This window comes from Sminthopsis crassicaudata, chromosome 4, assembly GCF_048593235.1.
Source record: "Sminthopsis crassicaudata isolate SCR6 chromosome 4, ASM4859323v1, whole genome shotgun sequence".
NCBI classification, from domain to species: Eukaryota; Metazoa; Chordata; class Mammalia; order Dasyuromorphia; family Dasyuridae; genus Sminthopsis; species Sminthopsis crassicaudata.
The window spans coordinates 323,561,615-323,586,748 of record NC_133620.1 but is presented as its reverse complement, the minus strand read 5'-3'; the positions used below and the strand labels follow the sequence as shown (position 1 = coordinate 323,586,748).

General features: G+C 33.2%; 1 protein-coding gene across 5 annotated transcripts in view; it reads right to left on the bottom strand.

Annotated features, from left to right (window-relative positions):
• Nucleotides 1-25,134, bottom strand: part of HELZ (helicase with zinc finger) — a 268,358-nt gene that overhangs the window by 131,503 nt on the left and 111,721 nt on the right. For all 5 annotated transcript variants that reach the window (XM_074260562.1, XM_074260566.1, XM_074260567.1 and 2 more), the window contains 2 exons: nucleotides 18,073-18,340; nucleotides 16,968-17,301 (listed from right to left, as the gene is read on the bottom strand). In XM_074260562.1, coding sequence (XP_074116663.1) covers nucleotides 16,968-17,301; nucleotides 18,073-18,340 — 602 coding nt within the window. The remainder of the gene's footprint in view (nucleotides 1-16,967; nucleotides 17,302-18,072; nucleotides 18,341-25,134) is intronic.

Genomic DNA, 25,134 nt, shown 5'->3' with positions numbered 1-25,134 from the left:
GGGAGGGAGGGGAGGGAGGGAGGGAGGGAGGGAGGGAAGGGAGGGAGGGAGGGAGGGAGGGAGGGAGGGAGGGAGGGAGGGAGGGAGGGAGGAAGGAAGGAAGGAAGGAAGGAAGGAAGGAAGGAAGGAAGGAAGGAAGGAAGGAAGGAAGGAAGGAAGGAAGGAAGGAAGGAAGGAAGGAAGGAAGGAAGGAAGGAAGGAAGGAAGGAAGGAAGGAAGGAAGGAAGGAAGGAAGGAAGGAAGGAAGGAAGGAAGGAAGGAAGGAAGGAAGGAAGGAAGGAAGGAAGGAAGGAAGGAAGGAAGGAAGGAAGGAAGGAAGGAAGGAAGGAAGGAAGGAAGGAAGGAAGGAAGGAAGGAAGGAAGGAAGGAAGATGAGAGAGCAGATTGCAAACTTTAGGCTATAAAACCTGACTTCTATTCCTCACAAAATTCTAGAACACATTCCTGAAACATGGCACAATAAACAGAGAAGGAAGTCAGCGTTAAGAGGATCTAGGTTCAAATACCACATGAACAAGCCATTAAATCTTTCCTAAGCTTCACTAGTTTCTTTTGTAAAAAGAAGGTACTAGATTATGCTTCTGAAATCCCTGTCAACTCTTAAAAAAAAAAAAAAAAAGTTTCCCACACTGTTTTGTGAACAACATGGAGAATAATAGACAAGATAACAATAAAGTAAGTGAATTCAGATATGGTCTAACAAACAAATTCAAAGAATAATCATTCATGGGTTGAAACCACCCTGAAAGCCAACTCTACTTCAAGTACAACGTCCCACGAACAGTACTAACTGATGCTATTCAACATGTTTTTTTAGTAACCATGATGGAATTCAAAAAGGCATACTTGTCAAATCTGTATAGGATGCAAATCTAGGAGTAATATTTTAACATATTAGATGAATCTTGTTTAGAATGATGAATTAATGAACAAAAAAATTAATTTCATAAACACTAGATGAAAGAAAAATGTTTACATAAAAGTTCCTGTGGAAAAGGTCTAGGGATTTTGTTATATACTCAATGTATATTTTAGCTATTTTTCAGTATTTCAATAGTCCTGTGTCCTGATTACAAAGAATGAATGAAAAAACATTTACTAAGCACTGACTATAATACAGATGTACTAAATTTAGAAATACAAATACCAGAAACATATTCTCTACTGTTGCAGATAACATCTATCTATATATTTTCAATTTAAGTAATTTTGATCCAGTTTCCCCACAGAGCTTTCATAGAATGTATACTTTATTAAAGTGTGTGTCTATTCTCTAGCTATATTTGTGTTTTAGACAAAAATGCATCCAATGGGCTATCTATTATTCTTCAGTGTGGTTATGTGAATGGCTATCCTGTTTTCTAATCATACATTTCTTTAATGAATTCCCATATGCCCTTCCTTGAACATATCTTATCACTGAAAATGTACTGCAGTTTATTTGAATCAACAGTATTTCACATTACTGCTCTTTGGGTAATTCACTATTTTAATGGTTATGAAGATAATGTATTACACATAATTCATACAGGTATAAAAAGAACATTTTTTTAAAGATAGATTTTTTTTTTTTTGCCATAGAATAGCCTGAAATAATTGCACTGCACAATATCCAAGTGAAATCTGGTCTGTTCTTTTCCTCTGAATGAGTCAGTCAGTAAACGTTTATTAAGTATCTAATACATGCCAGGCACAGTGCTTAGTGCTAGAGATACAAAAAGAAAAGATACAAAAAGAAAGCTCACAATTTAACTGGAGAAGCAATAAGCCAACAAATATGTGCAGAAATACAGGATAAATTGGAAATAATTAACAGAGGTTAGTCAATACAACCAAAAATAATTGGGAAAGAAGGCTTCCTATAAACAAAAATTTAGTTGGGACATAAGGAAGCCAGGTTAATTCAGTAGGCGAAGAGGATGAAAAAGAATATTCCAGGCATGGAGGATTACAAAAGAAGATGGCCAGAGTTAAGGAATAGAGTATCATATCCATGTCATTGGATCAAAGAGTGCATAACAGAGAGTAAGACATATATATATTTTTAAATAGCCAGAAAAGTAGGAGGATGTATTATGAGAAACTTTTAACACCAAACAGAAGATTCTACATTAGATCTTGGAGGAAACAGGGAGGCATTAGAGTTTACAAGGGGAGTTGGGGGTTGACATAGTTGTACTTGCACTTTAGGAAAATCACTTTGGTGGCTGAATGAAGAACAAATTTGAGGGGCGGAAGAAAGAGAGACATAAAGGAAGCAGATCCACCACTAAGCTATTCCAATATTCCAGATATAAGGGCCTGCATTAGAGTTGTGGTAATATCAGAGGAAAAAAGGGAGCACATTCAGAAATGTGCAAAGGTGAAATAAACAGAACTTGATAATAGACAATATAGTGTGTGAGAAATAATGAGGACTCAAGAATGATAACTAGATTGCAAGGTAAGAAACTGGAAGGATAGATGTTCTCTACAATAATAGGAATGGAGGAAATGAGGAAGGTTTAAGAAGAAAACACAATAAATTCAATTTTGGACATATGTTTACAGAACATCCAATCTGAAATATCTGTAAGTCCTTTAAGATGTAAAAGTCAATGGAGAGCTTAGGGCAGGGTAGATAAAATTGAGAATCATTAACATAAACAAATTTATGGAAGATGATGAGATTATCAAGTAAACTAGTATAGAGGAAGAAAAGAACAAGAGCCAAGACTGAACCCTGTGGGACAACTATAGGCCTGATTTGCATAAGGATCCTACAAACTTGATTGAGAAGGACCAGTCATATAGGCAGGAGAACCAAGAGAGAATAGTGTCCTGAAAATCAAAGAAAAAAGAAAGTATCAAAGAGAAACGTGGGAGGTTGATCAAGAGTGTCAAAGCTCATAGAAAGGTCATAGAGAATGAAATTTTAAAAGATTAAGAGATTATAAAATCAAAATTTTCATTCTGGGCCCAATCCACCATCCATCTATATTCTTTAATTCAATGCATTAGCCAGCCATTATGTACAATATATTATTAGTTTTTCCTGGGTAAATCAGATAAACAGAAAACTCACTGAAGGGGCCCTGTAATGTTCTGAGGCTTGATACAATCATTACATCATTTTTAAGAAAAATTCTGTAGAACTTACTTTCCACAGAGAGTCTCTTCCACTTGGTCCTGCCACTGGATAGGCTCTCTTATGATAATTAAATACCTTTGATAAGCATTTATCTCCATTTTTAATGCCTTAATTGATTTTATCAATCAGACAGTGGGTTGTTTTGATCCAGAACTCTTGCATGATTTTAACATACATGCTACATAAAAGAGATATGCACATAAGGAGGAGATACTCCTTGTCAGAGAAAAACTTTTAATGCTGCATTTTATTCTATAGGATTAAATGCTTTTGAGTAAATTTGAAAAAAACAAAACATAACACAACAGCATTACCATTTGTCCTTGGCATTTTAAGACAATTATATGACTGTAATGGAGTGATCTTTCACAAATTGTTATTTGCAAAAAGTATTCCTATCATGTTTTTATATTTACATTAAGTACACATTAATCCACATAAATGTAATTTTCAAAAAAAATGGAGAGATAAAATACTAAAGCATATTAATGAGTAGTTGCTGATGTGCTCTCAATCTTTTTTTTTTTTTTTTTTTTTTTTAAAGAATAATAAGTTCTATGGTTTTCCATTCTTTTGGTCTTGTCTTCTATAAGATACCTTATGAAATAATATCTCACTACATTTAAGAATGAGTCACCTTCAGCTTGAATTACCTCCACTGTATATTTGGAATGACCCAGCCCCCATTTCCCAACTTTATCTTTTCAGAAGCCACTTTTATTTCCTTCCCCTCTCGTTGGTAGTCCAATTGGGACACATCATCCCAAGAGAATTCGCATATGAAACTAAAAGGAGGACAATAAACAGAAGGAAAATAGAATTGATCTGTTAGTATTTTTATTACATTCTTATTTCACTAGAAATTACAGTGGTCCAAATGTGATGGTTCCACTGTCACTGATGAAATATAAAATATATAACAATAAAAATAATAATGCTGAAAAAATATATTCCATTTTCCTTCTCATGGGATGATATGTTTCCATCAATTCTCACACTAAGTATTCTATAAATTGTTTTTAATATTTTTGTTGTTTTTAAGAGATGATTTTTGCTTTTAATCTGCAATGTCTCCCAGTAGTGCTTTACAAATGACTACTTCAAACTGGCATTTCTCTTAGATGTCATGTATTTCCACTTGGCAAGAAAATTAAAGCCTTTTGTTGGCTAGGACAGTTTCTGCCTCATCTGCCTTCTTAGTGAAAAAACTGTTTCAAATAAGCTAAATTTTTGCAAGTAATGATGATAACCAAGGTGGAACAAAACAGTTGCTTGAAAAAATAAAGTCAAAAAGACTGGCCAAATCACTCAAAGTGATTGATGGTTTGGATGAACAAATCAGAATTAAACCATTACAATTTTATACACTGTTTTCTTCTCATTTTCATCCACAAGTTATTGATTTTGACCTTATAGATGGTCTGAGTATACATAAAAGAAAATTATTTTTAAATAATGTAACTGTTGCCTATGCTGTCTAGATTTAGTTATCTTCAAATATAAGATCTTAAAAGAGCAATAGCTTGTTAAAGAAGTTTTGTCAACTTTCCTGAGAGGGGTCATGTGCCTCTAATTAGGTAAAGTATGTAGCAAAAAGGATCTAATTTTTCTGAAGGTTCCAACTCTGGCCAAGTTGGAGTTTAGGATTAGTCCACTGGGAATAATGGCCATGTGGGACCAGAGGGAGAGAAAGAAAAACTATGCTGCTTGGTGAGATTCATTATTTGAAATATGATAGGAAAAGCAGTTTTATATTATTGGGAATTTAAAGCTATATTTAGTTTGGTTCAGTTTGTTACCTATATTACAACATTGTAAATTATGCTTTAACTCCAGCTCTGCTGGACATATGGGTTTTATGGAATCTCACTTCCCCCTATCTTCCACCCCCCACCCCCGCACTGCTTTCTGCTACTTTAAAGGTTGGGTGGGGTAGGGATCTTTTGTCTTCAAGGGTGAAGATTAAACTCAGCCCCCTCAGCTCTCTGCTACTTCTATGGAGCATCTAGTTAGCCTGGAGTGCAGGTTAGTTCATCTCCCCTCCCTCCTGCCTCTTTGGAGGTGGAGTAGAGGGGAAGGGCAGCTATGTAGAATTCTTTCCTTCCCCCCTCCCTCTAAACTGTTCACGACTTTTTTTTTTTTAATCAAGTTGTAGCCCCCTGGTTTTGGCTAAAAGGAGCAAACTGATTTGTATAAATATAAGATTATGGTAAATATCTGTTTAGGATTTACCAGAAACTTTGGTTAATGGGATTTGTTATTGGAGGTAAAATTTCTTGGGTTTGTAATTAATATGTCACTGCATTTTTTCCTCCTATAACTGATTTCTATAATCAAAACAATGATCTATATAAACTGTTAAAGCAATTCAATTATGTCATACCTTGCTGTTTCCAATCTGGCTATATATTATACCTGTAATCTGTAATCATTATACCCTAAATACTTGAGCAAATAAGTACTTAGTCTGTTCATCTATCAGTTACTAGATATTGTGTCTGGATATTCAAGTTTTGTTGGGTTTTTTTTTTTAGGTTTCTAACTAATGAGAGGCCACATCTTGTAGCAGTCTTTGTGGACCAGTCTTTCTATCGCAGACTGTTCTAACTTTTCTTTGTTAGATTTGTTTTTGTTTTTAGATTTGGTCAAATTACAGATATATTGACTTACTTCTGGGACCTAGAGCAAGCTCTGATTGTCAGCACAACCCACCACACCCATCCCCCTCCCAGGACTGAGCATCTCCACCCATCTTCAGCAGGAAGCAATTTTTGAGAAAACCATTGCCCCTGCTCCAGATGTAATTTGGACGAATATGGGGGAGTGGGAAAGTGGTTAAAACTATTACTGTGTTTAAGACTTGGGATGGAAATTGTTAAACTATTGCAGTTATGTTTGAGGGATTTTTTAATCTGTTATATATATGTATAGGAATTTTGATTCACTCTTGGGATTTATATGTGGAATGGTTATTTGATAATAACTTTCCATAAGAAAAAAAAGGGAGGAAGACATAGGAAATTGGGGAAACTGGTATATTTTCTTAGGCACTTCTGCCCCACCCTCTATCTTACTCGTTCAGATTTAATTGGAAGTCCTTTAAACAGTCCTTTATTCCGTGCTTAACTTTACTGGACTGATTTGCTGGTTATGCTTTAACCTTGGAACCCCTTATCTTGTTGGAATTGGCTTGGCAGACGCAGTTTTTTGGATTACTTTTTAGAAACAACCAGTAATCAGACACCTGTCTTGGGACTAGCAGTCTCTCTGATCTGTTTCTCCACTCCTGTTACTCCAGGTCCTTAATTAGTACTTCAGCGTACTTAAAAGGACCTTACAGTTTTGATGTCAGGCCTCTAAAAGTTTGGGGCTTGCCTGCCTTGGTCTAACTACATAATATGTTCAGAAACCTGATCCTTTCTGCAGCTCTGTCTGTTCCTCTGGGCAGGGACAGGTGGAGCTACTCCAAGCCTCATCTTTCACAGGTTAATTGTACACTATTTCAAAGTCCGATTCTTTTTGTACAGCAAAATAACTGTATGAACATGTATACATATATTGTATTTAATTTATACTTTAACATATTTAACATGTATTGGTCCACCTGCCATCTGGGGGAGGGGGTGGGGGGAATGAGGGGAAAAATTGGAACAAAAGGTTTGACAATTGTCAATGCTGTAGAATTACCCGTGCATATCTGGAAAATAAAAAGCTATAATAAAAAAAAATAATAATGCATCCTCTTCTTTTTAAATTCTCAAAATTCCCATCTTCCTTCAGTGTTCGACTCAGATGCCACCTCCTTTGCAAAGTCTTCCTTTATGCTCTCAGTTGTCAATTCTCTTTTCTTTCTCAAGTATTATTAGATTTAAATTATTTTGTCTGATTTCTCCCTTATCTCCTCTGTTTAATCCCTTCAAGATGTAAGTTCCTTGAGGACAGAGACCTTTATATCTTTTATCCTTCTATCCTCATCAGCTAGAACACACACTGCTTTTTTGTTGTTGTTGTTCATCCTTAGTTCTCAAAGAGAACCATAACATCAGAGAGGTGATGCCATGACCTACAAGTGAGAGGGGGCTGGGCAAGGTCACCTGCTTCATTTTCTCCTCTGAAGCCATCTGGGTCTAGTGGCAAGAAATAGATCAGAATATATAGAATAAACATGAATATACAAGTATCTCTGGGAACTCTAAATACCAACAGCAAGCAGATCAATCCACTTCTGACCTAGAAGACAGATCTTAGGGAAGTTCCTTGAGAGACACAGAGTTTAACTGACTTATCCAAGAAATACTGGAAGGTGAGACTGAAAAGATAAATCAGGTCAGATTGTTAAGGTCACAAAGAGTCTTCTAGTGCTATGCCAGATTACTGAGGAATAAAGAGAACAGGACAAGACACTGATGGAAGGTGGCTGAAGGGCAGGGGAAGGAGGAAGAAGGGGGAATAAAGAGGAAGGGATTGTGATCACTTCACTTAGAATCCAGCTAGAGCCAATTTTAATCCCAAAGAAGTCACTTGGGACAGGGCCCTAGGCTAGTGAACTATGAATTGCTCAGCTTGAGAAAAAACTAGCATATCTGGAGATCGAGGCACCATTTAATCATTCCCCTTCTTCTCTCAGACACATTAATATTGTCTTTGAGGAAGCTTTTCAGTTTCAAATCATCAGTATTTATCTGACTATTTTATCTTTTATACTTGCCTATATCTCTTATTTGGTTAAGAATAAATATCTTATCCACAGCTACGAGAGGTAAGTGACCTTTCTCTTCAAATTTTCCTTAATATGTAATCATTAATATTAAGGTTGTATATTCATTTAAAATGTATTAAGAAATGTGATATATTGGTCTAAATCTGATGTCTGGCAATTTCCCAGGAATTTTTAATCAAATAAGGATTTTTTTTTTTCCTGGATAATTTAAGTTTTCCACTTTAACACAGACAGGATTATTGAGTTCTATTGTTTATGAATCTCCTCATCTAGCTCTGTTGTTGTAGCTCTTTGATTTTAAGAAGACAATTCTAATGACTGCTACTTTTATTTCCTCATTTAGAAGCCAATAAAAGTAGTCCTCCAACGTCCCATATATTTCCACATATTTTAGAAAATCAGGAAAAAATAAAAAACATATTATCAAAGATGTCAGGAAGGAAAAATTCAAAACATTGAATATTAACAGATAAATTAACAGAAAAAAAGTAAGAACAGAAGGAAATAGGATCTCTAGATTTAGTAAGTAAGTTCAAGCATCTATAAATAAATATTTCAAAACAAAGGAAAATAATTCAATACTTGTTAAGACAAAAAAAAAGTGGAATATGAAAATAACATGCAACCAGAACATGCTGTTCTAGAGTTATTCAAAAGATCTGCCAGCAAAAATCATAAAAAGAATAATAAATCTGGAATTTCTGATAGCATGTCTCACCAAAGAAACAAAAGAATAACTCATTGGGAAGGCAAATACAGAAAATTAAGGACAATATAAAAGAAGAGAAGCAAAAAACAATTACATTAAAAGAAAATGTTCTCCCTATACAAGCAAAACATGATGATCTAATAGACTAGATATATAGAGACAACCCAAGGATCATAGATCTCCCAGAAGAACAAAAAAACCTAACCACAGGAAATAAAAGAAAAAACATCCCAAAACTTCTGAGCATAGAAAACTAAATATCAATTGAAAGTGTTCACAAATCCTCTTCAAAAAAAAAAAAAAAAGCTCCAAATGCCAAGTAGCTAAATTTAACAATTCCATTGAGAAACAAGTTCTATAAGGGATAGAAACAGAAATTCAAATAATTCAAGACTACTCTGAACCCACACAAAGTGCAAAAGAGAATAGAACAATGTGTTCCAAAGAGCAGTGAAGCTCAGGATGCATGGGAGAGGGGAAGAAGAGGAGGGAGAGCCCAGCTAATCTTAAACACAAATAAAAAAAGATGGGAATTCAAAAAGTAAAACGTCTTTGAAATATTTTTATAAAGAAAGCCAGAAATGAAGATATTATTTGCTTCTTGAACATCTCAAAATACAGAAATACAAGAGAAGTGAATAAATTTGGCAGCTAAGGATAATAGTAAGGAGCCATGAATCAGGTGTCTAGAATAGATAAAGAGAAGATATATAATGAAGAAAAAGAAAAATTCTTTTTAGAAAGGAACCCAAAAAATATAATTTTAAAAACTAATGATAAGTACTGTATAAGATAGAGCACCTAGAGTTCTAGAATAAAGAGGACACGAGTTCAAATATGACCTCAGACACTAAACAATCACTAGCTATATAACCCTAAGCAAATCACTTAACCTTGACTGCCTCATCAAAAACATAAGTAAATAAAATAAAACTAAACTATTGAACAAGACTAGTTAAGGAAAAGAGAAGAAGGAGGAAATCTATTTGAGTAAAACAAAAGAGAATTATATAATTGGAAAAAAGCAAGAGAAAAAAAGAAAGTAATAAGTAAAATCCTGAAGGGAGAAACAAATGGAGGGGAGGTCCTTAAAAGTGAGGCGAAGAGAGCCAGTGAGAATAGGTCCCTGAAAATAATTAAGGTAAAGAAACTAAAGGAACATAGTACTGTGTATACAGCAAAAGGGGGGAGGGGAAAACAATATTAAAAAAGAAACATAAACCTAACTTTCACACTTTTAAATGTGAACAGATCAAATAATCTAATAAAATTGTAAAGAGTAACATTGTATAAGAAAACAAAACCCTACCAACATGTTGAATATTAGAAATACATTTTTTTAAAATACACAAAATAAAATTGAAAAATTATTTTAAAAAATCATTAGGATCCACCTAATCATTCCTACTTTCTCAATCTTCAATCTTTATGTGTCTTGCTTCCCTACCACCAACAATCAAACCCATGTCCCCATAGTCCTCAAAAGCCCTCTTATTCATCCACCTCTACTATCATCTCATTTCTTCTGCTTTTTGTGAGTAAACTACTTAAGAAAGCTATCTATAATAAGTACCTCCACTTCTTTTCCTCTCTCTCTTCAAATCTGGATTCTGATCTCATCAATCAATTGAAATTGCTCTCTCCAAAGTCATTAACAATCTTTTAATTACCAAATCTAAAGATCTTTTTCTCAATCGTTATCATTCTTGAACATCCCTTGAAACTATATATAACCTTCCCTTCCTTGATAATCTGTTTTCTCTCCTACTTTTTCCTCACTACTCTCTTAGTTTTCTCCCTTGATTGCTCTTTCAGGCTCCTTTGCTGAATCTTCGTTCAGGTCATGCTTGCTAATTATGGGTGTCCTAAAGGGCTTCTAGGGTCTTCTTCTCCCAGTATATTTTAATGTCTAATTAGCTCCCATGGATTCTATTATCATCTCTATATTGATGATTCTCCCATTTACTTAATCAGCCCTAACTCATTTGTTGAGACTGACAGATTGAAAATGATCTTCAGTCTCACATTTCCATCATTTATTAGACATCGCAAACTGGAAATCCAGCAGACATCTTAAATTTAATATTTCCAGACTGGAACTCATTATCTTTTCCTCTCAAACCTTCTCCCTTTCTACATACCCCTATTATTGCCCAAGGAATTATCATCATCCCCAATCAGCCATCCTTGACATCTCTCTCACACATATATAACCCTCACAACCAATCACCTAAAGAAAAGACTTAAATATGATCCTTTTCTCCTCTGGTCCTGCCACCACCTAACTCCAGATCCTTGCTTCCTCGAACCTGGACTGCTACAGTAACTTTCTGGTTGATCTCCCTGGCTCAAGTCTGTTCTCACTCTAAGCTCATCCTTATTTAGCTATCATCATTTTTCTAAACAACAGATCTAATTATGTAATCCTTCTATTCAATAAGCCCTAGTGACTCTCCATTACTTCCAGAGCCAATTAGAAAATCCTGTTTGGCTTTTAAAGTCTTTTATGACCTGGGTTGCTTTCTACCTCTCCAGTCTTCTTATATCTAACTTTCCCTCACATACTCTTATGATTCATTGACACAAGCCTTCTTGTTATTATTCACATAAAATATTCCTGACTCAATACATTTCACTGCAGGTATTCCTATGCCTGGAATTCTCTCCCTTCAGAACTCCATCTCCTGGATTTCTTCTAGTGTCAATGGAAATCCCACCTTCTATAAGATATCTTGTGTAATCTTCCTTAATACTAGTTCCTCCTTTCTGTTTAATATCTCCAATTTGTCCTATCTATATCTTGTTTGTACATAGTCATTCACATTCTATCTTCCCCATTGGACCATGAGCTATCTGAGAGCAGGGAGTTTTTAGTGTTTTTGGTTTTTTTTGGTGTTTTTTTTTTTTTTTTTTTTGTATTCCAGTGTTGTTTAGTACAGTGCCTGATGCACAGAAGGTGCTTAACAAGTTCTTGTTTACTAACTGATTGCTATGAAAATACAGTTTATGAACTAACATCTTTTGAAGAGGATGAGAAGATAGAAAATTAAGTAAGACCCTCCATATTAAATTACTATATATATTATGGATATATATGTATATATATATATATGTATTACAATATCAATGCAAAGGCAGGCATAGATAAGGGTAGATGAAGAAAAATAAATTGGAAAATATGGTTCAGGAATATGCAACAAGAAAAGCCAATCCTCATATTAAAGACTACACAGAAGCCTCATCCCTATATATAACAGATACTTTCTTCATGAAGAGAGTAAGGAGTCATTGGCCCATGGGTGGCACTCAGTCACATCACAAAAATAAAACTCATTCTGTTTTGAGAGATGGAAAACAACTGGTTATGAATTGAAAGGCATTTTTTGATCTACTACTTGTATTCAGTCTGACCATTAATTTGTTAGAGCAAAGAACAAAATCAATATTAAATTAGAAGAAAGAATAAAAATGAGATGGAATAAAATTAAAACAACTACAATCTAACCTAGTTAACAAGTTTTTTATGTCTAAAAATGGGAAATGGACAAAATAAAAGAATGATGCAGATTAGAACTTTTTCTGAAGGAATTTCAATTAAGACAAAATTAATTTCTATAAAAGGGAAGACCAAAAGAAAATAGGAACCACCTTGGCCAACAAACATTTGACTTCCTTGCCAAGCAAGAACAATACTTGTTTAAAATCTAAATTCATTTGTAAAATCCTAAAAAGATAAAAATGGTGAGGTATTATAAGTAATATCATCAGTTAAAATAAATGGAGAGGAATTAGGTGAAAAAAACAAGTTAATAGAAAGCTTGGCAAAATACCAATATGGAAGATAATCATAACAAGAACAATAAAGGCCAAAAAAAAAGGGGGGGAGGATATTTGTCAAGATTACCTTAACAAATTCTCTTCATCACCGTCCATACAAATATAATAAAATATTCTCATCATTGTTAACCAACATTTGAACTCTAGCACCATGATCAATGATATACTTACTGCATGACAAAGTGGAAATGGCACTATAGAAAATGAAAACCAAAACAAAAGTTGCACTAGGCCAAGTATATGGAGAGGACTTCTATGCTGGAGATAATACTATTGAGATTATTGGGGAACCAATTTTCAAGATATTTGAAAGAGGATAGGATACTAAATTATTGGGAAAAAATTTCAGACATCATTACTACCACGAGAGGCTGAAAATCATAAAGGATAAAGTACTGGATCTAGAATTAAGAATAAAAATTCTATCACAGCATTTACTAGTTGGATCTCTGAGCCTTAGTTTCCTCATTTTTAAAATGGGGATAAAATGGGGATACCTATAGTATCTACCTCATGGGACTGTTGTGAGGTTTAAATGAGAATGTCTGAAAAGTACATTGCAAACCTTAAACATGATGAGTGTTGGAGTGGAGATAAATGATGCTAACACCTTATAGTTTGATCATCTTAAATTTACTGAATGTCTATTAAACCCTATTCTATTATCTAAGAGATGTACAGATGTTAACATCTATATATCTATACATATATTTTCAAGTCAAGTTATCTTTTTTTTTTTTTTTTTTTTTGCTGAGGCAATTGGGGTTAAGTGACTTGCCCAGGGTCACACAGCTAGGAAGTATTAAATGTCTAAGGCCAGATTTGAACTCAGGCCCTCCTGACTTTGGGGCTGGTGTTCTATCCACTGAGCCACCTAGCTGCCCCCACACCAATATCTTTTAAGTAAATATGAATCTCATGAAGAGGACTGATTTGTCCCACATAATTAATATGTCAGCTACAAACTTCATCTGGAGAACTTCATTATCAGTAGGAAAACTTTTTTCTAGTTGGACTTTAGGTATGACATCCTCAATCACATTACTGAATACATGTAACTCTCTCCCTGTTTTTGCCTTACTGTTCATGCTCAATAAAACTGTTATGTACCTCCATAATCATACTTGAAGTAAGACCTTATATAATTTAAATATATAAAGGGAACAATCTTATTTTAGAATAGCCTTGAAGGCTGCCATTGTTTAACCAAATTAAACTTTTTTGTTGTTTTGGTTTTGTTTTTTGTGGGGAGTATAATCAACAAATAATTGACACAGTAGAATCTTATATTATATCTCCACCTCTCATCAGTTAGTTGTTTGGCTGTAAAAATGTGGTCTGCTGTGAAAAAAATCACTTGCAAAATGTGCCTGTTATCTTCTAATGTATTCATAAAGAATACCTTCTAAATGCCTGCAAAGTCTTATTATTTTCATGAAGATTTTGTAAAGATGAGAAGGCAGGCATCAATAGTTGTTAATGTATTCCTAAATACCATTCTGGGTAACAATGTTGTACATTGTAGTCTTTTCTGTTTTCTTTACTGTCTTAAAAAAATTCTATATACTCCAGCACAGATTTCTTCTATTCGAGTTTGGTCAAATTCAGCCATTCTTATTAAATTTATGTTAAGTACCACTGTCACTTCATCACACAGGCAAAATCCAAACAAACAACTTAACATTACTGATCAGAGTAGAAATGTTGGCAGAAGTGTTCATTTTGCATCTATTTGTTGTCCTCCTTCAAGTTTCATCTATAATACTTTCAGGAAGATCTATCTTATCTTTCAATTGCCAAGTTTTCTCCCATGTTAATTTGTACTGTTTCCTAAGAAAACAGTGCTTAAATTCTTTCATCATCCTTGTCTGTAATCTTTTGAAAATGAACTTATATACAAATCTGTATTGCCTTTGGCTACCACATTTCTCTACTTGGCAAGATTGCTAGCTCAGACAGTTAATGTGTTCTTTTGGTTTCCCTGTTGTGAAGATGATTTTGAATCATTTAAACATTTCTAAGAAATGGTAACCGTTAATGTTTTTTATTTTTGTCCATTTCTTTTCTCCTGAGTCTAGAGATTATTTAAGAAGACTGAAATGATACTGCTGTAAATTATAGTTAGTGCTTTTTGTGGTTACAAAAAACTGGAAACAAAATATGAATCCATTGATTGGGTAAATGGCTGAACAAATCATGGTGTGTAATAGAATACTATTATGGCATAAGAAATGCTGAATATGAAAAATTCAGAGAAATGCAAGAAAATGTATAGATCAGAACAAAGTAAGCAGAACCAAGAATACAATCCTTTGCAACAAGAACAATATACACAATGACTACAATAATGTAAATTGCATTCAATAAATAGAATAAATAAAAATGTAACTGATCAAGGGTGAGAAAAAATGTGAGATTGATTTTGTTGGCTTCTTTTACATAACTTTTTGATACAAGGGAAAATGTCAATGGGGGAATAGTATATCAGGGAAATGGCTATGGTATAAAAATAAAATGCATTAATTCTCCTTCCTGTAAGTTGAATAATGGAAGGATTATAGAGAATTTGCCTATGCAATTAGATACAATTAATGTGTCCATCTAGCTAGGCTGTAAGGGTCACTGGGTAGTAGAACAGGGATATATTTGGAAATGAAAGAGAGATTAAAAACAAATAGCATCAATAAAACAAAAAAAAAAAAAAAACTTGGATAGCAATAAAACTTTCTAAATCACATGAAATACCATCTTTTCATCTTTATACTTTCTTCTAATTTGACATTTACTTCGGCCTTTGCTCTAATGAGTTCTAACTGTACAAAGACAACTGTTTTTGAGCTATTTCAATAGCTCCCACATTGATACCAAGTTGTTTCCTGTCAAAACACAGTCAATTTCATTTTTTGTGACATTTTTAGGTGCTCACCATATCCAGTGCCTTCTAATTCTTTTAGAAGAAAGGGTTAATGATACTCAAGAAAGAGATATCTGAGCGGTCTATCAGTGTTTGACCTTTAAATTTCTTGATCTTAAACCATATTTTCCAACATGATTTTTGCCATCCTCCCCTTTTCCCACCTTCACATTGAAGTCACCAAGTATCAAGGTATACTTTGAGGATCTTGTCAAGCTCTTCATAGACTTTCACTATTTCTTCATCCTCTAAAGAGATGTTGGTATATAAGGTGCAATTATCTTCACTGTAGTCTGTTTGCTTACGTTCATCATGAGCACTGCAAGGTGAGATGACCAAATTTCCCATGAATTGATGTTTCTTGTTAACTTTGGGTACATAATGAAACTAACTCCACCAATTCACCTCAAAAAGGAGAACCTATAAACCATATTTCCATTTAGTTTAAACTACTTTGACTTTCAGTTTCATATGCAGAGAGAATGTCCATGTGGACGTAGTTCATCCCTCCAAAAAATATTAAGCCATTGAATGAAAACTACTAAGAATGTGGTTAAAATAACATTTAAAGATAGTCTAAGAATTACATGAGCTTTCACACCCTGTGCCCTTTTTTCACTACCTTGACCATCATTCACATTGGAAGGCAAAGGTCATTTTGTGTTTTTACATAGTTCATATGTCATAATGACCAAAATATTTACCAACTAATGGTCAACCTTCTATTCTTCATACTATACTATTCTGATGCTGGGACATCATAATCTAAAGCCAAAACTGTACTCAAAGCCTTAAAGCCAAGTGGAAGCTGCACTTCACTGGTGTAGGATGAGACCTATAATTTCCTTCACAACATAGTAAGGAATCAGAATAAAGAACAAAAACAACCTAAAATGAATGTAAATCCACAAATAAGAACCTGGCATTTAGCAGTGCAATAGACTTGCAGCTTCCAAGATTCAAATGAGTTAGGATACCTTCTATGACACTTGTGAATACAGATGACCACATTTGGCATAAGTAGTGGCAGAAAAGAAAGGGAAGTTGCTATAGAGGAAATTTCTGTTCCAATACAGATTAGAGTAGATGACTACTAAAATGTTTTGAACCTGTGAAATGTCTTACTGTAATAAAAATGCTCTAAAGAATTAAAACAGAATTCTATTTTAATTTCATTTTTAAAAACATCAATTTTATATACTAATTTGTATTAGTAAGTGCAAATCAGCAAATCATTATTCTTTTTATAATAACTACATAATTGCAGTTCATTAAGGTATTCACTTACCTGAGAGAAGAAATGATCTCAACAGACCAAGATTTTATTCCAGCCCTATGATAATATCTGTACCTATTAAGAATGGAGACTTCACTATTCTATTTTTAAAAACATTTTCCTTTCAATTATTTTTCAAATATGGCTTATATTTTAATCAAAATATCCATGATTCTTAAATGCACATTTGATGAAAAAAAATTTAAATTTTTATAAACTTTACTAGCTTAACAACCTACCCAATGTTCCTACTGACCTCCAAAGTTAATCAGAGCTATATTTATAGTAGATACACACAGAATAAGTCAAAACAATAAAAGGAAGAACTAGTGCTGAGAATAAGACCATAAACAACCAGCAAGCAGCTTTTTCAAAACATACCTGCATTTCACAATCAGCTCTAAGATTAAGCTCTTCACAGCATTCCCTGGATATCCTCAAGAAGATATATTCTTTTGTTTTTTCTTCAATAGCTGCTTCATAAACCTTTTCTTTGGCTCCTTGGGTCTGTATTAATTTCTCTTTAGTGAATGGTAATAAATAAACAGCATTGACTTTGGTCATCACTAGTCTTCCAGCCAAAGTATCTTCAGAAAGAGTTTCAGTGAGCTTAAATCGACCAAAAAGCTGTCCATTCTGAGCATATTTTGCACCTCCAGAAACCCCAGTGAGCATGAAGCTTGCTACAATCTGCAATTGCACTTTAATGTTAAACCTAAATCAGAAAATATAAATTAATTTAAATATTTTACATCAAAAGAATTCAGAAAGTGCTGAAAGAGAGAAGGGGAATGCAATGTGCATCAATATAAACATAGCAAACATTAAACTTCATCTCAATTCTACTCTGTTGAGTTATAAAGTATTAAATATTTCTTTGCCTTCAAGCTAAGTTGCAGATATTAAAAATCAAAAGAATAACTCCCAAATGAATAATAACTGTAAATACACACTCAGTCGTGATAGAGAGGGAAATAATAAAATACTACAGAGTATTTTATGAAATGTTTTAAAACTAACTGTGACTTTTTAAGTAATTATTCATTGTATTTAATTTTGAATTAAGAATTTTTTAAACAGCAAAATATACTTAAGCTTCATAGATGGTAGAACAAAATGCTTTAATATTTTTTCTTTTTCCTTTTCTGAATTTTTTTTTGAAAACAGAATACCTTAAACATTCAATAAGTGTCCATTAATGATAATGTTATATCACAGATCACAGAGGATATCACAAACTCGAATAAAAAGTTACAATGCCTAATACAACATTCTGTTTTACAAGTATACTCTACATAAAATACATTTATTCCCATAATTACATTTCAAAATTCATGGTTCATCTCATTTAATACAAATATAGAACATAGCTATTGGGCACAGAACAACTATTGCATTATCTGTCACTCAAATTACCACATAACAAATAAATTCTATTATCATGAGACAAATAGTAAGTGAAAAATATTTTTAAATGAAAACTTACTTGCTAACTTCTTTATATTGTGCTATTTCCTCAATATAAAGCAGGTCATGTAACCTTGACTGATAATTAGTCTTTGTCAATGATTTGTCTAAAACAGATTGTGTAAATAGCTGATCAGCAGAGAGTGGAATTTGGTATCTAATAAGAAGACTTTTCTCCAAATCAGTAGTTTCATTGGGCTCGAAATCTATAATAGTCTTAGAAGTGGAATCCCAGCGCTTTGCTGTCGTTAGTAATTGTTGCCTTGCATTCATTAGGTATTCAAGATCTAAAAAGAAAAAGAAAACACATGTATATATGATCATAACACTAATATCTTTAAATTCTATGTCCTGCATTTTTCTTGAATTTTAATTTACATGCCAAAGACAGAAGTCTTCATTCCTACTTGACCAGCACAATAACTTTTTTTCCCAATAGATTTTTTTCCCCAGCCATAAAAGACTTCTACATTAGTCTAACAAGACAATGCAGAAAACAGCAATCTAGGGAAATAGAAAACATGCCATAAAGTTATTAAAAATTATAAGATTGATAAAATGCCCCTAAAATAGAAATTGGATATGCAGGAAACAGAATGTAAAAGGACAAATTCTACTGGGTATAGAACATGATTCACTTCTCACTATATAATTATCTGACTCAATATGGAAAGAGCAACTGATCAAAAAAAAGTAGTAATATTGGTTCTTTCAAGTTCAAAATAAAACCATAATAAAGATATCTGTAAGTTAACATGTTTTAAACAAAATTCTCCTAAGAGTTACATAACACATTCTTATAATCCCAAATAAAAATGTAATGGCAATTCTTTAAACTCAATTGTAACCTTATAAAAAAGTAAGTTGACTACAACATCATTTGTTATTGTTGCTTGGTCATTTCAATCAAATCTGACTCTTCAGGACCTCATTTGGGATTTTCTTGGCAAAGATACTAAAGTGGTTTGCCATTTCCCTCTCTAGCTCATTTTACAGATAAGGAAACTAAGGCAAACAGTTAAGTTACTTGCCCAATGTCGTACATCTAGCATTATGTTTGGGGCTGAATTTGAACTCATGTTTTTCCCAATGCAGGCCTAGCATGCAATGATTAATCAAGGATTTGTTCTGACATCTTTGGAAGAACTGTTTTTGTTTTTCAGGCCCAGACTTCATTTCCTCAGCAAGGACACTTCTTGGTGTGGAAACCACTTCTGCTGATACTAACCAAAACTGATCATTCATAATTTAAAACTTGAGAGAACTGCTTGGAACACTGAAAGGTTAAGTGCCTTGCCCAAAGCCAAAGACCAACTGAATGTTGGAGGTAGAAAATGCATTATCTTCCTGATACATAGGTTTGCCCTGTATCTACTTGCCACAATAGGGAAAGATGGCATAATTTTGAGATTTCAATATATTTAATAATATTTATTCTAACAGTTTACCAGTCAAATAATTGGTATTTACAGATCATAAACACAGAGGAGAGATAACTATGAAAAGTATGTAATGGACAAAAAAATACATAATCAAAGTTTTCTAGAATATAAGCAGCAGAAATACTCACCAAAAAATTAAATTATTATGTTAGAAATATAATAAAATATTTAAATAAGGATCACCAGACCATGGAATTGAGAAATGGAAAAGACTTTAAAATTTCTGAATCTAGTACATTAGTATGAATTTCACTTTTAACACAATGCCAATGTGATCGTGGGCAAAAATTTCCCCTTTCTAAGCCTCAGTTTTTTCATATATAAAATGGAGTATAAAAATATCTGTAGTACCAACTTTAAAGGGTTATTGTAAACCTCAAATAAGATAATATAAAGCACTACCAATTTTAATTTGCTATATATAAACATGTCATTATTAGTCAAGAGCATACAGAAATTAGGAAAAGAAATGAAATTCAATTCAATATTTTTTTCCAACTACACATAATTGTATTTGTTCTTCAAGATTCAACTTATTTTTTGAAATATTTATTTTGAACAAAAGAGAAATATCCTGAATCAAGGAAAAAGAAGCATAGTTCAGATTAAAAAGCTGTTGTTTTAAGTAACTTGTTCTTCTAGTTTTTTTTTTTTTTAATATATATATATATATTTTATAATATTATCCCTTGTATTCATTTTTCCAAATTACCCCCCCTCCCTCTATTCCATCCCCTCGACGACAGGCAATACCATACATTTTACATGTGTTACAATATAGTCTAGGTACAATACATGTGTGTGAATATCATTTTCTTGTTGCACAATAAACATTAGAATCCGAAGGTACATGCAACCTGGGCAGACAGATATTAGTGCTAACAATTTACATTCCCCTCCCAGTGTTCCTTCTCTGGGTGTAGCTACCCCTGTCCATCATTGATCAACTGGAAGTGAGTTGGATCTTCTTTATGTTGAAGATTTCCACTTCCATCAGAATACATCCTCATACAGTATTGTTGTTGAAGTGTACAGTGATCTTCTGGTTCTGCTCATTTCACTCAGCATCAGTTGATTTAAGTCTCTCCAGGCCTCTCTATATTCCTCCTGCTGGTCATTTCTTACCGAGCAATAATATTCCATAACCTTCATATACCACAATTTACCCAACCATTCTCCAACTGATGGACATCCATTCATCTTCCAGTTTCTAGCTACAACAAAAAGAGCTGCCACAAACATTTTGGCACATATATGTCTCTTTCCGCTCTTTAGTATTTCTTTGGGATATAATCCCAGTAGTAGCGCTGCTGGGTCAAAGGGTATGCACAGTTTGATAACTTTTTGGGCATAATTCCAGATTGCTCTCCAGAATGGCTGGATTCTTTCGCAACTCCACCAGCAATGTATTAGTGTCCCAATTTCCCCACATCCCCTCCAACATTTGTCATTATTTGTTCCTGTCATCTTAGCCAATCTGACAGGTGTGTAGTGGTATCTCAGAGTGGTCTTAATTTGCATGTCTCTGATCAGTAGTGATTTGGAACACTCTTTCATGTGAGTGGATATAGTTTCAATTTCTTCCTCTGAGAATTGTCTGTTCATATCCTTTGACCATTTATCAATTGGAGAATGGTTTGGTTTCTTATAAATTATGGTCAGTTCTCTATATATTTTGGAAATGAGACCTTTGTCAGAACCTTTGTTTTTAAAAATATTTTCCCAATTTGTTACTTCCCTTCTAATCTTGTTTGCATTAGTATTATTTGTACAGAAACTTTTTAGTTTGATGTAATCAAAATCTTCTATTTTGTGATCAATAATGATCTCTACTTCTCCTCTGGTCATAAATTCCTTCCTCCTCCACAAGTCTGAGAGGTAGATTATCCTCTGTTCCTCTAATCTATTTATTATCTCCCTCTTTATGCCTAAATCATGGACCCATTTTGATCTTATCTTGGTATATGGTGTTAAGTGTGGATCCATATCTAATTTCTGCCATACTAATTTCCAGTTTTCCCAACAGTTTTTTCCGAATAATGAATTTTTATCCCTAATGTTGGAATCTTTGGGTTTGTCAAAGATTAAATTGCTATAGATGTACCCTTTTTTGTCCTTTGTATCTAATCTGTTCCACTGATCTACCGGTCTATTTCTTAGCCAATACCAAATGGTTTTGGTGACTGCTGCTATATAATATAGCTTTAGATCAGGTACACTTAGACCACCTTCCTCTGAGTTTTTTTTCATTAGTTCCCTTGCAATTCTTGACCTTTTATTCTTCCATATGAATTTTGTTGTTATTTTTTCTAGGTCATTAAAATAGTTTCTTGGGAGTCTGATTGGTATAGCACTAAATAAATAGATTAGTTTGGGGAGTATTGTCATCTTTATTATATTCGCTCGGCCTATCCAAGAGCACTGAATGTCTTTCCAATCATTTAAATCTGATTTTATTTTTGTGGCAAGTGTTTTGTAATTTTTCTCATATAATTCCTGACTTTTCTTTGGTAGATGGATTCCCAAATATTTTATACTCTCAACATTTGTTTGGAATGGAATTTCTCTTTGTATCTCTTGCTGTTGCATTTTGTTAGTGATATATAAAAATGCCGAGGATTTATGTGGATTTATTTTGTATCCTGCCACTTTGCTGAAATTTTGAATTATTTCTAGTAGCTTTTTAGCAGAGTCTTTGGGGTTCTCTAAGTATACCATCATGTCATCTGCAAAAAGTGATAGTTTAATTTCCTCATTTCCTACTCTAATTCCTTGAATCTCTTTCTCGGCTCTTATTGCCGAGGCTAGCGTTTCTAGTACTATATTGAATAGTAATGGTGATAGTGGGCAACCTTGTTTCACTCCTGATCTTACTGGGAAAGGTTGCAGTTTATTTCTATTGCATATTATGCTTACTGACGGTCTTAAATATATACTCCTGATTATTCTAAGGAATAATCCATTTATTCCTATACTCTCAAGAGTTTTTATTAGGAATGGATGTTGGATTTTGTCAAATGCTTTTTCTGCATCTATTGAGATGATCATATGGTTCTTATTAATTTGATTATTAATATGGTCAATTATATTAATAGTTTTCCTAATATTAAACCAGCCCTGCATTCCTGGTATAAATCCTACTTGATCATAGTGTATTATCTTGGAGATGATTTTCTGAAGTCTTTTTGCTAATATCTTATTTAAGATTTTAGCATCATATTCATTAAGGAGATTGGTCTATAATTTTCTTTCTCAGTTTTCGATCTACCAGGTTTAGGTATCAGTACCATGTTTGTGTCATAAAAGGAGTTTGGTAGGACTCCTTCATCCCCTATTTTTTCAAATAATTTATATAACATTGGGGCTAATTGTTCTTTAAATGTTTGGTAGAATTCACATGTGAATCCATCTGGTCCTGGGGATTTTTTCCTGGGGAGTTGATTAATAGCTTGTTTTATTTCTTTTTCTGAAATGGGACTATTTAAGCAATTTATCTCCTCCTCTGTTAATCTAGGGAGCCTATATTTTTGGAGGAAGTCATCCATTTCACTTAAGTTATCAAATTTATTGGCATAAAGTTGGGCAAAGTAACTCCTTATTATTTCTCTAATTTCCTCTTCATTGGTGGAAAGATCCCCCTTTTCATTTGTAAGACAATTTGATTTTCCTCTTTCTTTTTTTTGATCAAATTTACCAAAGGTTTATCTATTTTATTGGCTTTTTCATAAAACCAACTCTTGGTTTTATTTATTAATTCAATAGTTTTTTTACTTTCAATTTTATTGATTTCTCCTTTTAATTTTTGTATTTCGAGTTTAATTTTTGGTTGGGGGTTTATAATTTGGTCTTTTTCTAGCCTTTTAAGTTGTAAGCCCAATTCGTTAATCTTCTCTTTCTCAATTTTCTTCAAATAAGCCTCTAAAGATATAAAATTTCCCCTTATTACTGCTTTAGCTGCATCCCAAAGATTTTGATATAATGTCTCATCATTATCATTATCTTGGGTGAAATTGTTAATTGTTTCTATAATTTGCTCTTTCACCCAGTCATTCTTTAAGATGAGATTATTCAGTTTCCAATTACTTTTTGGTCTATTTACCCCTAACTTTTTACTGAATGTGTTCTTCTAGTTTTAATGGACATTTATGGTATATTTAAACTTGTGTGTGTTTAAGTATCTATGTATTTATGTACATTTGGATAAGTTCGAATAAATATATATTATGTATATATAAATATATACTTCTATGTATACACACATTTGTCTTATTCTTCATAAGAAATATCTATCCCCCCAACCAAAAATTAAACTGGAAATACAAAAATTAAAAGGAGAAATCAATAAAATTAAAAGTAAAAAAACTATTGAATTAATAAATAAAACCAAGAGTTGGTTTTATGAAAAAGCTAATAAAATAGATAAACCTTTGGTAAATCTGATCAGAAAAAAGAAAGAGGAAAATCAAATTGTTAGTCTTACAAATGAAAAGGGGGATCTTTCCACCAATGAAGAGGAAATTAGAGAAATAATAAGGAGTTATTTTGCACAACTTTATGCCAATAAATTTGATAGCTTAAGTGAAATGGATGACTTCCTCCAAAAATATAGGCTTCCTAGATTAACAGAGGAGGAGATAAATTGCTTAAATAGTCCCATTTCAGAAAAAGAAATAGAACAAGCTATTAATCACCTCCCCAGGAAAAAATCCCCAGGGCCAGATGGATTTACATGTGAATTCTACCAAATATTTAAAGAACAATTAGCCCCAATGCTATATAAACTATTTGAAAAAATAGAGGATGAAGGAGTCCTACCAAACTCCTTTTATGACACAGACATGGTACTGATACCTAAACCTGGTCGATCGAAAAATGAGAAAGAAAATTATAGACCAATTTCCTTAATGAATTGATGCTAAAATCTTAAATAAGATATTAGCAAAAAGACTTCAGAAAATCATCCCCAGGATAATACACTATGATCAAGTAGGATTTATACCAGGAATGCAGGGCTGGTTTAATATTAGGAAAACTATTAGTATAATTGACCATATTAATAATCAAATTAATAAAAACCATATGATCATCTCAATAGATGCAGAAAAAGCATTTGACAAAATCCAACATCCATTCCTAATAAAAACTCTTGAGAGTATAGGAATAAATGGACTATTCCTTAGAATAATCAGGAGCATATATTTACGACCGTCAGTAAGCATAATATGCAATAGAAATAAACTGCAACCTTTCCCAGTAAGATCAGGAGTGAAACAAGGTTGCCCACTATCACCATTACTATTCAATATAGTACTAGAAAAGCTAGCCTCGGCAATAAGAGCCGAGAAAGAGATTCAAGGAATTAGAGTAGGAAATGAGGAAATCAAACTATCACTCCTTGCAGATGACATGATGGTATACTTAGAGAACCCCAAAGACTCTGCTAAAAAGCTATTAGAAATAATTCAGAATTTTAGCAAAGTGGCAGGATACAAAATAAATCCACATAAATCCTCAGCATTTTTATATATCACCAACAAAATGCAACAGCAAGAGATAACAAAGAGAAATTCCATTCCAAACAAATGTTGAGAGTATAAAGTATTTGGGAATCCATCTACCAAAGAATAGTCAGGAATTAT